The sequence below is a fragment of the Ascaphus truei genome, chromosome 6 (assembly GCF_040206685.1).
Source record: "Ascaphus truei isolate aAscTru1 chromosome 6, aAscTru1.hap1, whole genome shotgun sequence".
Taxonomy (NCBI): Eukaryota; Metazoa; Chordata; class Amphibia; order Anura; family Ascaphidae; genus Ascaphus; species Ascaphus truei.
The window spans coordinates 118,543,842-118,559,355 of NC_134488.1; the positions used below are offsets into that span (position 1 = coordinate 118,543,842).

Below are 15,514 nucleotides of genomic sequence, written 5' to 3' on the forward strand. Positions count from 1 at the left end.
TTTTGAGTCATATTCTCTTTTTTTCGCAAGTCTGATTTATTTGCAGTGAGTCTCACTGATTTTTTTTAGCAGCAGCCTCATAGACTTTAATTGAGTCTCCTGGATAAAAATCAATACTTTTATCAAGTATATTTTTTTAATGCATTATTTTGTCCCAAAACCCCTAAATGTCACTGCTTTCAGTCCTTTCAGGTTGACATCTAATTTTGTTTTACAAATTTTCAGTCTCACGTTCTTGTTTTTAGAATATAAATCATGCATAAGCCTTTCTGAAATTAGGTGTAGAAAGTTTTGTCCCACTGTTTAGCAGGTTTAGAATTCAAACCCAGTACCGCAATTTGTGTGGGAATTTTATAAGGCATTTCGACTACTGGAAATGAGTGACAGGAGGAAAGAATCAAAGAAGAACCCTGAAAGGTTATCCCAATGGGACCTATTTAGTCCTTGGTCTGCTCTCTACCACATACAGCGAGGAAGCTGCTTGTGGCTTCTCTGAGTCTAAATCCCCAGTGTAACTCAATGCTGCCTCATGGTGTCAGGTCCTAGGAAAAGCTCTCAAATAAGAGATCTAACATTCAGCACAAGGAAATGTAGGCATATATACTTGTACTTTTAGAGCATTACACATTTTAGAATACAATTACAATACAGAGAATATAATAATGTAGATAGGATAAGTGCCTCAAGATATAGATGTAACATTGGAAGAAAGGAAGTGCCTGTGTCGAAGAGCTTACAATCTAATCAGCACGTGGGAAGATAAACAGAAACAGTAGGGGTAAATGTGAGTGCATTGGTTGCGCACTGTTTTTCAACAATGGTTCCTAGGTACCCTTGGGTTCTGCGGGCATCCCTATAGGGTTCACTGCAATCTTCAGGTCTTTTTGAAAATTGTTCCAAATACAGAAGAATTTACAATGAGAGGGTTGGGGTTCCTTACAATGCATCTGATCTCGACGTGCTATTAGAGAAGGTTGGGGTTCCTTACAATGCATCTGATTGCAGACGCGCTATTAGAGAGGGTTGGGTTCCTTACATTGTATCTGATCTCAGCGCTATTAGAGAGGGTTTTTTTTTTTTAAACAAGTGAAAATAAGAAGTATTGTATTGTATTGTATTGTATGTCTTTATTTATATAGCGCCATTAATGTACATAGCGCTTCACAGTAGTTATACATGTGGTAATCGAATAAATAACAGATAATATAAATAACAGATCATGGGAATAAGTGCTTTAGACAAACATAACATTAAGGAAGAGGAGTCCCTGACCCGAGGAGATTACAATCTAATTGGTAGGTAGGGAGAACGTACAGAGACAGGAGGAGGGAGTATGTGCTTTTAATTTTTTATATCTCTTTATGCCATCTCATATCTATTTACACAATTGTCAGGAGACTGGCTTTGTTTCACAGGCTTTTTCGACCCGGGAGAGGTCCCACTAAAACTAAATAGCAAAATGTTTTGGAGTTTTTACATGCTGTCAATATTTTTTATTTCGATTTGCGATAATATATTTAGTTGTGAAATCCTCCTGGGGTTTTCCGTGTTGGAGCGCTATAGATTTAAAATGTTATATATGGGGACATTTAATGTCTCATCTCAAACAATCCAGGAGGAGCATATATGAGACAAAGAGAAAGAAAGATACAAAAATTTAAGTGCAGATGTATTGACAATGTGGTTAATTGTGGAATATTTTCTTGGCTCTGATGATCAGCCTACTCACTTGATATAGACGATTATATTGCAGTTAGCAGATTGGGCTGCTACCCATCTGTGGTAGATGCTGTGTGGGTCTTCCCTCAGGGCTTGATTCCCCAGTGTGATGATAGTGTATAAAAAGAGATAAGAAAGCACTACATAGCGCGATCAGGCTGATAATAAACTTTATAAAATAAGGGTATAAAAGTGGGCACTTACAATGTGCAAGATTAAAATAAGCATTTATAACAATAATATGTGAATAGCATGGGTTCATCGCAGCTCTCACCGCCTCCCCTGGATTCTCCAAGTCTCCTTCGCCTACAGTCTGTTGTCGGAGCTCCTCTCACTGCATCCGTTTGGGCGTGTGATGTCACGGCTGTTTGGCTGGAAAAGTACGGATCGCCCACAGGTACAAAAAGCTCCACTCAACGCGTTTCGCCCAGTCTTGGTAGACTGCATCCGGCTTCGTCAGGAGTGTGTCGTTTAATGGCTGCCACTGTGAATCTCACAAAAACAAGGATTTGTAATTTAGCCCCTGATAATTGCATCTTTGGAATAGCAGCAGCACCCAGTCTTCTGAGAGGTGTGAGCCTTTACCAGGAGCACATTCTGTGCTGTCATGGTTTTGCCGTTCACTTCCGGTGGAAAACCCAATAGGACAGCCTGTCACTGTCTGTGACTTAATAGAACATACTGTACATGACAGGGAAGGTAGAGATATAGCTAGACCAGCCATCGCTATACTCTCCCCTAGGTGAAACATCCAACGACCTCGCTTGGATCCAATGTGGGTACCATTTATCCACGTGGTCTCTGCAAACAAATACAGGTTATAACAGATGTATAAACAACCTTATACCGTACACAAATGACCAAACTTTATCATCCACTGATGACAGCGATGATAATTATATAATTATTCTTCCAACGAGAAGATACAAGAGAACCCTCACTTATAATGTTTTGGGTCCGGCTTCTTGACTACCCTCCCCTCGAATAACTTGGTCCTGATATAATATACCTTTGGAGTACCAGGGCACTGTCTACTCTAACCTCTAACCTGTCTTTGAAAATACAAGTGCCTATGAGCCACTCTTCCATTACAGAACAAATCTTGTCATCTTTAATAAACCTGTCATCACTGGTTTTGGTCTTAATATTCTCAATGACTGCTAGCCTCAACCACTCATGTCGGTGTTGATCTATTTATCCATTATGGGCTCAGGTACATATGAAAAGGTGTATCCGTGGGATTGGCTGTACCTATTACAGATAGCTCGGTCAGCTCTACTTAATCTTTGTATTTTATGGCCATGTCCCTGACCAGGTAATACCCTGAACTGAAGCTCACTTAACTCAACCTCCTGGTAGAATATGGAGTGTCCCTTGGGAGTTCTTACTCCCAAATTTATTTCACCCATTCTCTTACGAAGGGCTTCTGCTATCTCTTCCTGGGAAAGTTGACTTCCTCCCATCAGTGATCCACAATAGAACCATTTACAAGCAGTGGTCTCGATCTATTTAGACTAGAGGCATAACCCTTGAACATTGGGTCCCACCAATTAAGGGGTTCCCTGGACTCATGTGGACTACTGGACCTGGTGTCCATCTGGGAGGACACACCAGAAGAAGCAGACTCTGGGATAGGGATGAGTCCCTAAATGACTTAAACGACCTGGGAGACCTTTTCACAGGAATGCGGCTAGCATAAGGTATTTCACCTTCAGAACCAGATGACCACCCATCCTTCCCCGCAAAGTCCCACTCTCTCAAGTCCATGGACATACTATGAAATAACTTCTCACAAGGGAACTTAGAAAGCACAAAATTAGCAGCATCATGATAAACTGGGGTTAGGGATCAAGGGAAAGAAGACCCTGTTTGTGTCGCTCATGATTGGCCTTCCCTTTACCTCTAGTGGGTGGTGTTGGGCTAGGGGCAGGGGCTGGTGACAGGCAGGGACAACTGGGGCTGGTGAGTTGGGCCTAGTAATTAACTTGCCTTGTGGGTAATATGGGACAAGGGTGAGGCCTTGGGTCCCGCGTCGATGGGAAGCTGGGGCAACGCAGGCAGATGCAAAAGTTGGGCCCGATTTGTGGGCAGGGCCCAACTTCTGGCACAGACCGGGACACAGGTACACCGACAGGGAGGGGTGGGGGGCTTGGCCTGAAGGCCCCGCAGCAAACAAAGGCCCCTGCAGCCTGACACCGAGGTTAGGCCTGACCTCCGGCCATGCCCAACTTCCAGTGCCGGCCAGCTGGGCCCCTCCACCCCCTGCTCTCGGTCCCCTCAAAACATTGCAGGGTTTTGCAGTAGTGTAGTTACGCCCTCGCCACCCCCCCCCCCTAGAATGTTTAAGCCAAGAACAATGTGGGGAGGACTGAAATATGAAAAATAAAACCACTTCATGTAAATTACTGTATATTTGGAGAAAGAAAAAAAGAGTACTTTTTCTGGAAGAACAAAATTTAAATGATCTTGTAATTTTCTCAGTGATTACTGCTCAATCACAAGGGTGAGGTGGTAAAACGCAGTACACAAAATGCCACCTGAGTTAATATTAAATTGTTATTCTTCCAGAAGTCAGACTGGAAAAGGACCAGAGAAATGTATGAAGAGGCTTCTTTAGTTTGTCAAAAGCAGTAGATGTAATGTATGTATATAAACCAGGGGTGGCCATCTCCACTCATCTGGCACAAACGGGGGTGCGGCGGTTACAGAGGCCCCACGCTCTTCCCCAAAGTATTTAAATTACCTGGTCTCAGCTGACTCTTTGGCGACGCGTCGCCATGACAAAGTGGCGTCAAATGACACTGGGGGTCAAATGGCAATGCGTTGCCATGCCGACGTCATATGATGCCGCCGAAGCTCAGAGCCGGTAAGGGAAGGGGGGCACGAGCATGGGGGGAGAGCTGACAGGGGTGGGCGCAAACAGAAATACTCTTGGGCCACTCACACCCCAGGTTTTAAGGATATCCCTGCTTCAGCACAGGTGGATCAATCAGTGGCTCAGTCAAAGACTCTTGTCAAAGGGACATAGCTCAAAACGTGGAGTCTCTTCGAGCGAGCGTCAGCTTTGTACATTTTTTCTATTTTTGTATTCAGTATTTCCATGTAATTAATTGCAAATGTCACTTTATTTGTATATGTACGCTGAAATATAAATGCGTATTTGTTTGAGACTAGTGTCCTCCCTTTCTTAATAGCATTCATATTGAGTACCCCCCGGCATCTTTATATATATCTTACATAGTGGCAACAATGTTTGCAATAGTTTTAGCATAAACTTACGTTTTTAAATACAGGACAACACCGACACAATACAGGGATAATAGGCAAAGTCAGCATTGGGTAAAAACAAAAACCCAGAGAGCTTACAATGTGGTAGACGTTATCAATCTTTTTTGGCTGTTCAAGAGCATGGCCATTACTGATCAATAATTAACTGGTTTTAACACTTTAGTCAATAAAACCCTAAGCATTACCTTGCAAAATACAGACGAACCAAGGCTGCAAATCTGGGACGAACAACCGCACCAGATAAAAATAAAGAATCTATTTAAAAGGAAATATATATATATATTAAATATGGCGCGTTTTTGTTGCACAATTTTGCAGCCAGTAGACTTGGATAAATAACCCCCATAGCGATGGTAGAAATAAAGTCCTTGGTGAAGTAAAGCTATATTTCACCCATGAGTGGGAATGAGCTGCCTGCTTATTGAATTTTTGCTGCTGTGGGTTTGCAGGAAGAAAATCCGGACTGGCCAGCATTGCTGGGCTCGTATGCACAGTGAGATCTATGTCTTGAATGGATCTTGTGTCACAGTTGGCTAGTTCAGTGCCTCGTTTACAAAGCTTGGCCTCCAAAACCCCCCCAAATATTGCTTTGCAGACCGCCGCGGCCTCCAGCTGAGCTGCAAATGACTTTTTTCATTTTCCGAACTCTGCTCTCCCTGTCTGTTTGGTATTCAAGGGCACTTCACCAACCCACAGTGTCATTCCGCTCCGACCGAATTACTTGATTAAAACGCATATAAACTATTACTGGATTCATTTTCCTTCTATTGCTGCACGCCATGGATTCTAAACTATGTTAAATTGTAATAAAACTGGGGGGAGGGGGGTGCAGTGCGTTACAGGAGACCTTGTTGTCTGGATTTATTCAGGGGGGGGGGTACCTGATTCGTTCTTTTTATTGAACCTATGTTTTCATCTGACAGTGTGCGTGTGACTCCATAGAAATCTTATTTATTAGCCACCAAGCTGGCTCACTTACAGCTGAGCTTCTGCAGTATGGTCCCAGCTGTTTGCGAGTTTGGGTTCATCGTAAGCTGGATTTTGATGTATCACGGCATTGCCCCTACCACCCGCCCTGTCAGATCGCTAGTTTCTTGCAGAGTTCAAGCTTCAAGGGAAAGCAGCTGCTAGTCCTATTATTTTTATTTATTTATTTTTCTCCCAAAGTGAAGCAAAGGTCACGTCGAAACTGGGACCCCTGGATATTCTGACTTTAAAATACATGACTTCTAGCACCTCTTTGACTGACACAGCTATGGCCACAAGCACCGGCTCAAAGCATCATAGCATCATTATAAAGCATTATTAGGCCGCGTTTATAGTTGATCGAGCGATTTGTGCTCATAGGGTTTGCGTGACGGGGGAAGGCGTGGCTTATGCGTGGCGGAGCCGTGGCCGTGACGTTACGTGAACGGTTTGCCCTCATTGGCTGAACCGCGCATGTGACCCGCCCGTGAAAATCAGAGAGCTTACAATATGGTAGACGTCTTTTCAAAAATCTGCCGCGCTGACGCTCTTAATCGCTCGCACGGTTGCGCACACTGTGAGCGGCATCATAGAGAAAAGGTATGTTGTTCGCGCCATGCTCACGTGCGCCTTCTCGCCCACTATAAACGCGGCCGCAGATTATAGCATATCATGGAAAATGTAGGAGATTCCAGGCACCCATGGGTGCGTGCGCAGCCGGTAACACGTAGCATTGTTGGCTGCTCTGAGGACAGTTGTCAAGATTGTAGAAATACAGTATTCCCAGTGCTGAATTAGCTTTATTTACAGTATGTCTAAGGATTCCGGTTTTAGATTTTCTTTTAACTTAAAAACACCAGAAAACCACCACCATGATGGATCACCTTGCGCTTCTGGTTAAAACCGATAAAAATGGGAAATGAAACATAATTTCCTATTAAATTCATGCCGTCTTACATTTGTGTATTTTTTTTTAACATAGTATTGATGCATGGGTTCTCGGCTCAGCTCTGGGGATTGGTCCGTTATTGCTGGACAGGTATGTGGAGCGTGTTGATTGGACGTCATCTGTTTGAGCTCATATCAAGTGTGAGATTAGGCGGAAAAATAAATAAATCAATAAACAGTTACATAGCTACCTAGTAGCTGAGGTTGAGAAAAGACATCTGTCCATCACTATTGGGTAGTTACCGTCATTTTAAAGACAAATTGGCAATGACTAACAGAACCCACCCTATGTCCGGTAACCTTTCAGTTTATTATGGTTATGTCAACCATTTATAACATGGAATTCTGAGCGTAGCTAATTATGTCTACATTATGATACATTTGTGTATTTAAATATTATAAATAACAAATACAGTATTTGCTGGTGTAAACATTATCACAGCACAGCTGTGTGATCTGTCTATGGAAGTCCTTTTTATTTATGATTAGTGATCGGTTTAATGTTTGTTAAACATTGGCTGGGGGCTTTTATGTATTTACGTGGGTTAATGGCTATCTCGTGGCTGGGAAGGCAAGTGAACAGGTTCATTTAAAAGTGATATACAATTGGTTAATGCTGTGATTTAAACGTATGAAATGTATGTTTCATGGTTTAATAATGTTAATGCGTACTTGTATTCGTATTTGGGTTCAGGTGTTCCGGGGAGGGATAAACTAGTATACTATGCCATTCATTCCCATGGGGTACTGTATAAGAGGATAATATAAAATTATTGTGTATGTAGTCATAGTATTGAGCCGCTGTAGAATGAGAATGGGGATCAAAGAGTACAGTTTATTTGGAGAAGTGTGTCCTGTCCAGGAGCTCTTGAAGATTCAGATGAGCTGCATCTTCTTAGCAATATATCAAGTTACTTTGTTGTTGCTTGTATCCTTGAGTAATATGTGGTTACATGGGCAGTGGGGGTTTGAGGAGTTATCCAATGTATATATTATAAAAGGATATATCAAAGTCTGTTGTCACCATTCTCTTCCACTACTCCAAATATCAGTATTCAGTGGGCTCTAAAATGCGGTTGCAAGGATAACCCTATTGAAAATGCCTTAGAAATGCTCAGTGTGAAACAGATGTTGGCCTGTAGTTGTTTTTGAGACTTCTGCCACACATATGCAGTTGGATTTGATTGATCGGGATATACCACCTCCCCCTGAGACCAAAGGAGAAGGGGACCAACAGGACAAGACGATAATGAGATGGTATGTAAGGAGGCATCACTAATTGGATTTGGACTAAAGTGAAAACTCTGAGATCTGTAACAGTTTAAAATTGTGCTACTCCTTTTCACGAGCTATTAATCAGAGGCGTGTGCACAGTCATTTTTAAATATCCTGGAAAATATTATCTTGACCCAAACAGATAACGACTTCCACCATTTCATAATGACACGTTGGAAAGTAAATATAGAATTTATTAAACACATCTTGGGGTAACGCCTTAACCCAGGGGTTCTCCACTCCAGTCCTCAAGACCCCCCAACAGGTCAGGTTTTAAAGATATCCCAGCTTCGGCACAGGTGGCTTTAATCAGTGTCTTAGTCTTCGACTGAGCCACTGATTGAGCCACCTCTACTGTTGCTGGGATATCCTGAAACCTGACCCGTTGCGGTGTTTGAGGGACTTGAGTTGAGAACCTCTGCCTTAACCACTTTACTTCCAACGGGACCAACAATGCTCAACTTTGTAATACATTGGTGGACCCTCTGGCTATCAACCAGTCAAAGACCGAGATATACACCCCATTATAAAACCATATCAGCAGCACATTCTCTTGTCTCCCCTTCCTCCACTGCTCTGCATGAAAACCACCAAGAATCAGGTTAATCATATCTTTCATGTTATTTGATTACTGGGCACTCTGAGAAGTATCGTGGCAGGGGCACGTAACATGGAGAATAGGACGATAATGCATGCGCTTTCACATTTACTGTGGATAAGAGCTCTTGATGCTGCATGGAGAGGATGGAGGATCTGTGTCCGGTGCTCGTGTTCACACACAGATTGGAGGGCTCACTAAGAATGGATGGATTCCCCCCTTAATCCTATTGATTAATTTAACTCCAAGGCTAAGAGGCTCCTGGCAGCCGTAAGGAGAAACGACTCCTAAATTATTGATCCAGTTGCAATACTTGATGCTTTATCTTATTCTTATTCCAAGCGTACAAGTCAGCACACGGACCTCCTCACATAGACAATAGCAATTTTCCCATTGTTCTGTACATGTTCGTATCTTAAGCAGAAGTCCCTTTTCTTGTGTTTGTTTTTATTAAAAAAAATAATACTTTTACTAGAAAATCCAGATCATATGTTGTGAACGAATCTTCATTAAAAAAATCAGATCAATTAAGCAGGGTCCAATAAATATGGCCGTCATTGGGGATTTTCACAGCCTCGTGATTTGAAGTATTGGTTGGTAGTATGGATTGAGGTAGTACAGTTGGTAGTATGGTTTGAGGTAGTACAGTTGGTAGTATGGTTTGAGGTAGTACAGTTGGTAGTATGGTTTGAGGTAGTACAGTTGGTAGTATGGTTTGAGGTAGTACAGTTGGTAGTATGGTTTGAGGTAGTACAGTTGGTAGCATGGTTTGAGATAGTACAGTTGGTAGCATGGTTTGAGGTAGTACAGTTGGTAGTATGGTTTGAGGTAGTACAGTTTGTAGCATGGTTTGAGGTAGTACAGTTGGTAGTATGGTTTGAGGTAGTACAGTTGGTAGTATGGTTTGAGGTAGTACAGTTGGTAGTATGGTTTGAGGTAGTACAGTTGGTAGTATGGTTTGAGGTAGTACAGTTGGTAGCATGGTTTGAGGTAGTACAGTTGGTAGTATGGTTTGAGGTAGTACAGTTGGTAGCATGGTTTGAGGTAGTACAGTTGGTAGTATGGTTTGAGGTAGTACAGTTGGTAGTATGGTTTGAGGTAGTACAGTTGGTAGTATGGTTTGAGGTAGTACAGTTGGTAGCATGGTTTGAGGTAGTACAGTTGGTAGTATGGTTTGAGGTAGTACAGTTGGTAGCATGGTTTGAGGTAGTACAGTTGGTAGCATGGTTTGAGATAGTACAGTTGGTAGTATGGTTTGAGGTAGTACAGTTGGTAGCATGGTTTGAGGTAGTACAGTTGGTAGTATGGTTTGAGGTAGTACAGTTGGTAGCATGGTTTGAGGTAGTACAGTTGGTAGCATGGTTTGAGGTAGTATAGTTGGTAGCATGGTTTGAGGTAGTACAGTTGGTAGTATGGTTTGAGGTAGTACAGTTGGTAGCATGGTTTGAGGTAGTACAGTTGGTAGCATGGTTTGAGGTAGTACAGTTGGTAGCATGGTTTGAGGTAGTACAGTTGGTAGTATGGTTTGAGGTAGTACACTTTGTAGCATGGTTTGAGGTAGTACAGTTGGTAGTATGGTTTGAGGTAGTACCATTGGTAGCATGGTTTGAGGTAGTACAGTTGGTAGTATGGTTTGAAGTAGTACAGTTGGTAGCATGGTTTGAGGTAGTACAGTTGGTAGCATGGTTTGAGGTAGTACAGTTTGTAGTATGGTTTGAGGTAGTACAGTTGGTAGCATGGTTTGAGGTAGTACAGTTGGTAGCATGGTTTGAGATAGTACAGTTGGTAGTATGGTTTGAGGTAGTACAGTTGGTAGCATGGTTTGAGGTAGTACAGTTGGTAGTATGGTTTGAGGTAGTACAGTTGGTAGCATGGTTTGAGGTAGTACAGTTGGTAGCATGGTTTGAGGTAGTACAGTTGGTAGCATGGTTTGAGGTAGTACAGTTGGTAGTATGGTTTGAGGTAGTACAGTTGGTAGCATGGTTTGAGGTAGTACAGTTGGTAGCATGGTTTGAGGTAGTACAGTTGGTAGTATGGTTTGAGGTAGTACAGTTGGTAGTATGGTTTGAGGTAGTACAGTTGGTAGTATGGTTTGAGGTAGTACAGTTGGTAGTATGGTTTGAGGTAGTACCGCTGGTAGCATGGTTTGAGGTAGTACAGTTGGTAGTATGGTTTGAAGTAGTACAGTTGGTAGCATGGTTTGAGGTAGTACAGTTGGTAGCATGGTTTGAGGTAGTACAGTTTGTAGTATGGTTTGAGGTAGTACAGTTGGTAGCATGGTTTGAGGTAGTACAGTTGGTAGCATGGTTTGAGGTAGTACAGTTGGTAACATGGTTTGAGGTAGTACAGTTGGTAGCATGGTTTGAGGTAGTACAGTTGGTAGCATGGTTTGAGGTAGTACAGTTGGTAGTATGGTTTGAGGTAGTACAGTTGGTATTATGGTTTGAAGTAGTACAGTTGGTAGCATGGTTTGAGGTAGTACAGTTGGTAGTATGGTTTGAAGTAGTACAGTTGGTAGCATGGTTTGAGGTAGTACAGTTGGTAGCATGGTTTGAGGTAGTACAGTTGGTAGTATGGTTTCAGGTAGTACAGTTGGTAGCATGGTTTGAGGTAGTACAGTTGGTAGTATGGTTTGAGGTAGTACAGTTGGTAGTATGGTTTGAGGTAGTACAGTTGGTAGCATGGTTTGAGGTAGTAGAGTTGGTAGCATGGTTTGAGGTAGTACAGTTGGTAGCATGGTTTGAGGTAGTACAGTTGGTAGCATGGTTTGAGGTAGTACAGTTGGTAGCATGGTTTGAGGTAGTACAGTTGGTAGCATGGTTTGAGGTAGTAGAGTTGGTAGCATGGTTTGAGGTAGTACAGTTGGTAGCATGGTTTGAGGTAGTACAGTTGGTAGCATGGTTTGAGGTAGTACAGTTGGTAGCATGGTTTGAGGTAGTACAGTTGGTAGCATGGTTTGAGGTAGTACAGTTGGTAGTATGGTTTGAGGTAGTACAGTTGGTAGTATGGTTTGAGGTAGTACAGTTGGTAGCATGGTTTGAGGTAGTAGAGTTGGTAGCATGGTTTGAGGTAGTACAGTTGGTAGCATGGTTTGAGGTAGTACAGTTGGTAGCATGGTTTGAGGTAGTAGAGTTGGTAGCATGGTTTGAGGTAGTACAGTTGGTAGCATGGTTTGAGGTAGTACAGTTGGTAGCATGGTTTGAGGAAGTACAGTTGGTAGCATGGTTTGAGGTAGTACAGTTGGTAGCATGGTTTGAGGTAGTACAGTTGGTAGTATGGTTTGAGGTAGTACAGTTGGTATTATAAGCCATTATTTGGGTGTACTCCTAACCACTCCATACTTCGCTCCATTGCTCTGTCTTGATTTTTCTCTACAGGAAGACAAGGTCCGAATACTGTCGAGTGACAGCTCCAGAAATGCCTACCTTTATGGGATGAGTCTGCGTTTACTAAGTAAAACATCTCAGATTAGTGATGTTAACTTGCAATGAAGTAAATGCATTATTTAAAGGAAATATCCCTATTCATATGTACTTTTACTGAGCATTTACTTATTGAACTCAGAACCATCCCATACAACATTAATGTGGAGAGTGGATACATGATGCCCTTCTGTAGTAAGAGTTAGGCCGCGATGATAGTGCCGGCGATGCCGCGTGCAAACAAATACCTTTATTCCAATGAACCTGCGCATAGTGCGGGTGACTGCGACCGTGCGCAAGTGTGACAGAGAGGCTGAATCCTGAGGAGACAAATCAATTTGTTGTTTTTTTTGAGCGCGACGGCTGCGTCACGTGAGCGGTTCAGCCAATGAGGGCGAACTGCTCACGTGACGTCACAGCCACGCCTCCTTGTCGCCTCCCGATGCCTCCTGCTTGCAGTGCATGTTTCGCGTGCGCGCCACGTGCGAGCATGCAGTATAATCGCGGCCATCGGGAAGGGTTTAATTGATACACATATTGCAATAGGACGTATCCATGTTTGTATTTCTTGCCATTATGTTTATATATTTTATGGCAATTGTGAAACCCCAAGGTCTGTTACTAACCTTGTGCACATAAGGCTAAGGCCCCGCTCCCAGAGTCAGCGCACCTGCGCTGCTGACAGGCGGTGCGCTGAGATACACAGACCGCGATCTGCGGTCTGTAGGGAGCGGGAGCCGGAGCGGGAGGTGGGCGGGAGGTGGGAGGTTTGATCGGGAGGTGGGCGGTTTGACAGGGAGGGGGGGCGTGGCTTGAGCGGAGGGACCCGCTACTCTCCCCCCCCTCCCTCCACGGACTCGGGCTGGAGCTGGAAGGTAAGTTTAAACACACACACGCAGGCACTCATTCATACACGCGCACACACACACACAGGCAGGCACTCACGCACTCATACACACACACGCGCGCACACACAGGCAGGCACTCACGCACTCATACACACACACACACACAGACAGAGGCAGGCACTCGGGCACACACACACACAGACAGGCACTCACGCACTCAGACACATACACACACAGACAGGCACGCACTCAGACACACACACAGAGAAAGGCACTCACCTGCTTTCACTCCACACTCCTCCCCGCTCCCCGAAGCCTCTCCTCCTCCCGAAGCCTCCCCTCCCCATTGGCTCACAGCCACACACGTCACGCGTCAAAGCTAGAAAACACCATTCTCTGGTGTCTCCAGCGGCTGACGCGCGACAGCGTGTAGTCAGCTGTGCCGCCAGTGGGGACCGGGACCGGCTCGCGAGGATTCCCCTGCTGGTGGGGAACTCGCGACATTGCCGCCCGCGCCAACGAGCGCAGCGGGACCGAGGCCTAAGTCTTATGTCAAATAAATCAAACGCCAAAATGTTTTTGTTTTTTCATATTTAGTGCAGATATTAAAGCAGCAAAACATTTGAAATCTTCTATGTTTTTAATAAATCAGTTCTGTAGTATTGATAATACTGAGTGTTTTTTTTTTTATTCAACTCTTAATGTCATTTTTAGTGCGTTTTAAATCACCCTTTGATTTCTATAGCAGGCTTTAGCCCACTTACCAAGTAGTGCAAGATATTTGCAACACTTTCCTGTGTGGGATAATATGTTGCTAATGTTCCCAGCAGGTTGTGCTGTAAACTGTAACAATAGCTAATGATACCTTAGCAATATAAGGATACATTGTAGCTGCTGAGTTACACTGACTCAAGCAGCCATTCTGTTAGTCGCACAATCAGGATTTTGACAGATTTATAACAGGAGCACCAAACGTTTGCCAGCTGAGGTAAGAATGTAGAATTATACATTGCCACATGCTTTATATATAAAAATAATAAAAAAAGTAAACAAAAGTTGGTAAGTAGTATTGCTGCTTGAAGTAACTGATGTACTGCGTAGTGTTACTGCAGCCTGACCACAAACCCCAAAGACCCGAGGACTACTACCACTGGGCAACTGGTTCCAGAACTTAACATTAGAGTAACCAATGGTTGATCAGTGTAAATATATAACATACTAGGTCTATTAGTCACTTGCACAAACTACAAGTCCAGTCTGCTCTGTCTTTGATAGGGAACCGGCTGGACGAAGGCTCAGATGTCGAGTCAGAGCCAGATCTCCCTTTGAAACGCAAACAGCGTCGCAGCCGCACAACCTTCACCGCGGAGCAGCTGGAGGAACTGGAGAAAGCCTTTGAGAGGACACATTACCCGGATATATACACCCGGGAGGAGCTGGCACAGAGGACCAAACTCACCGAGGCCCGAGTCCAGGTGAGAACCTCAACCATGAGTGGATTCAGCCCCAGGCATATGGTGCAGACATTTTGCATGGGCTAGGTGGCAGCACTAATAGTTGCAAGGACAGTTTCGGCCAGGGCTTATGCTGCCCTGTGGGCTTAACTTTTCCACCATGCAGTCCTTACTAGGGCTAAAGTGAGCTAATAACAGTGATATGTCTAAAGGGCTAATTGTAGGTGTTAGGCGCCATTAAAAAAAGAAAGCTTTTAACTCTTAGAATGCCCTCATTTTCAACAAAACCTTTCTCTAGGTATTTCATTTGCTGTGATTATTTTAGAAACCTGTGTATCTACAGGTAAAATGTTAAGTCCCCCCCCCCTCCCCTTTATTCTCTTGTGGGAAATAACTAAATATATAAGGGCATTATTAGCACAAGTGGCAGGCAAAAGGCAATAAGTATTTGATAAAATATGCTTCCACAGGACCCAATATATTCATTTTGCACATCCACAAAAGTGTAAACTGGGCACTTTAGGAGTGAGTGAATATTTGCAAAGTGTTGCTGGCCACTCAGGCAGTGATGGGGTTAAAGATTTTGTTACAGGGACCTGCAATTAATTAAATAAGCATTTCTTCATCATAACATTCACAGCAAAATGGACCCCTGGACTGCACTGCAGTGCATGGAGTTTGTTTTCCAGAAGCGAAGGGGTTATTCGTGTTTCCTTGGGCACTAGTGCAGGTGTCAGGTGGTATGGGCACATTTAGTGTGGTACAGAGAATGTAGCTGGGCAATAGAATGGGTTAACTGTGCTTGTGGGAACAGCCTGCAGACCATTGTGCTTGACAGCTAAACCTCAGGTCAGATATGTATGCAGAGATCCAAGGGATCAGGAGTGTGAACAGATCTGTGGGTATAATAGGGTCCCCAGGGGCTGGAGGGGAGGGAAAAGATTGTGCGGGGGTTACAGTGAAATGGAGACACAGCCACTGAGCCCTACATGTGGG

At 43.6% G+C, this 15,514-nt stretch overlaps 1 protein-coding gene across 2 annotated transcripts in view; it reads left to right on the top strand.

Moving 5' to 3' along the window:
• The window catches only part of PAX7 (paired box 7), a 98,683-nt gene that overhangs the window by 36,456 nt on the left and 46,713 nt on the right, over positions 1–15,514 (top strand). For both annotated transcript variants that reach the window (XM_075606003.1, XM_075606004.1), the window contains exon 5: positions 14,340–14,539. In XM_075606003.1, the coding sequence (XP_075462118.1) occupies positions 14,340–14,539 (200 nt within the window). The remainder of the gene's footprint in view (positions 1–14,339; positions 14,540–15,514) is intronic.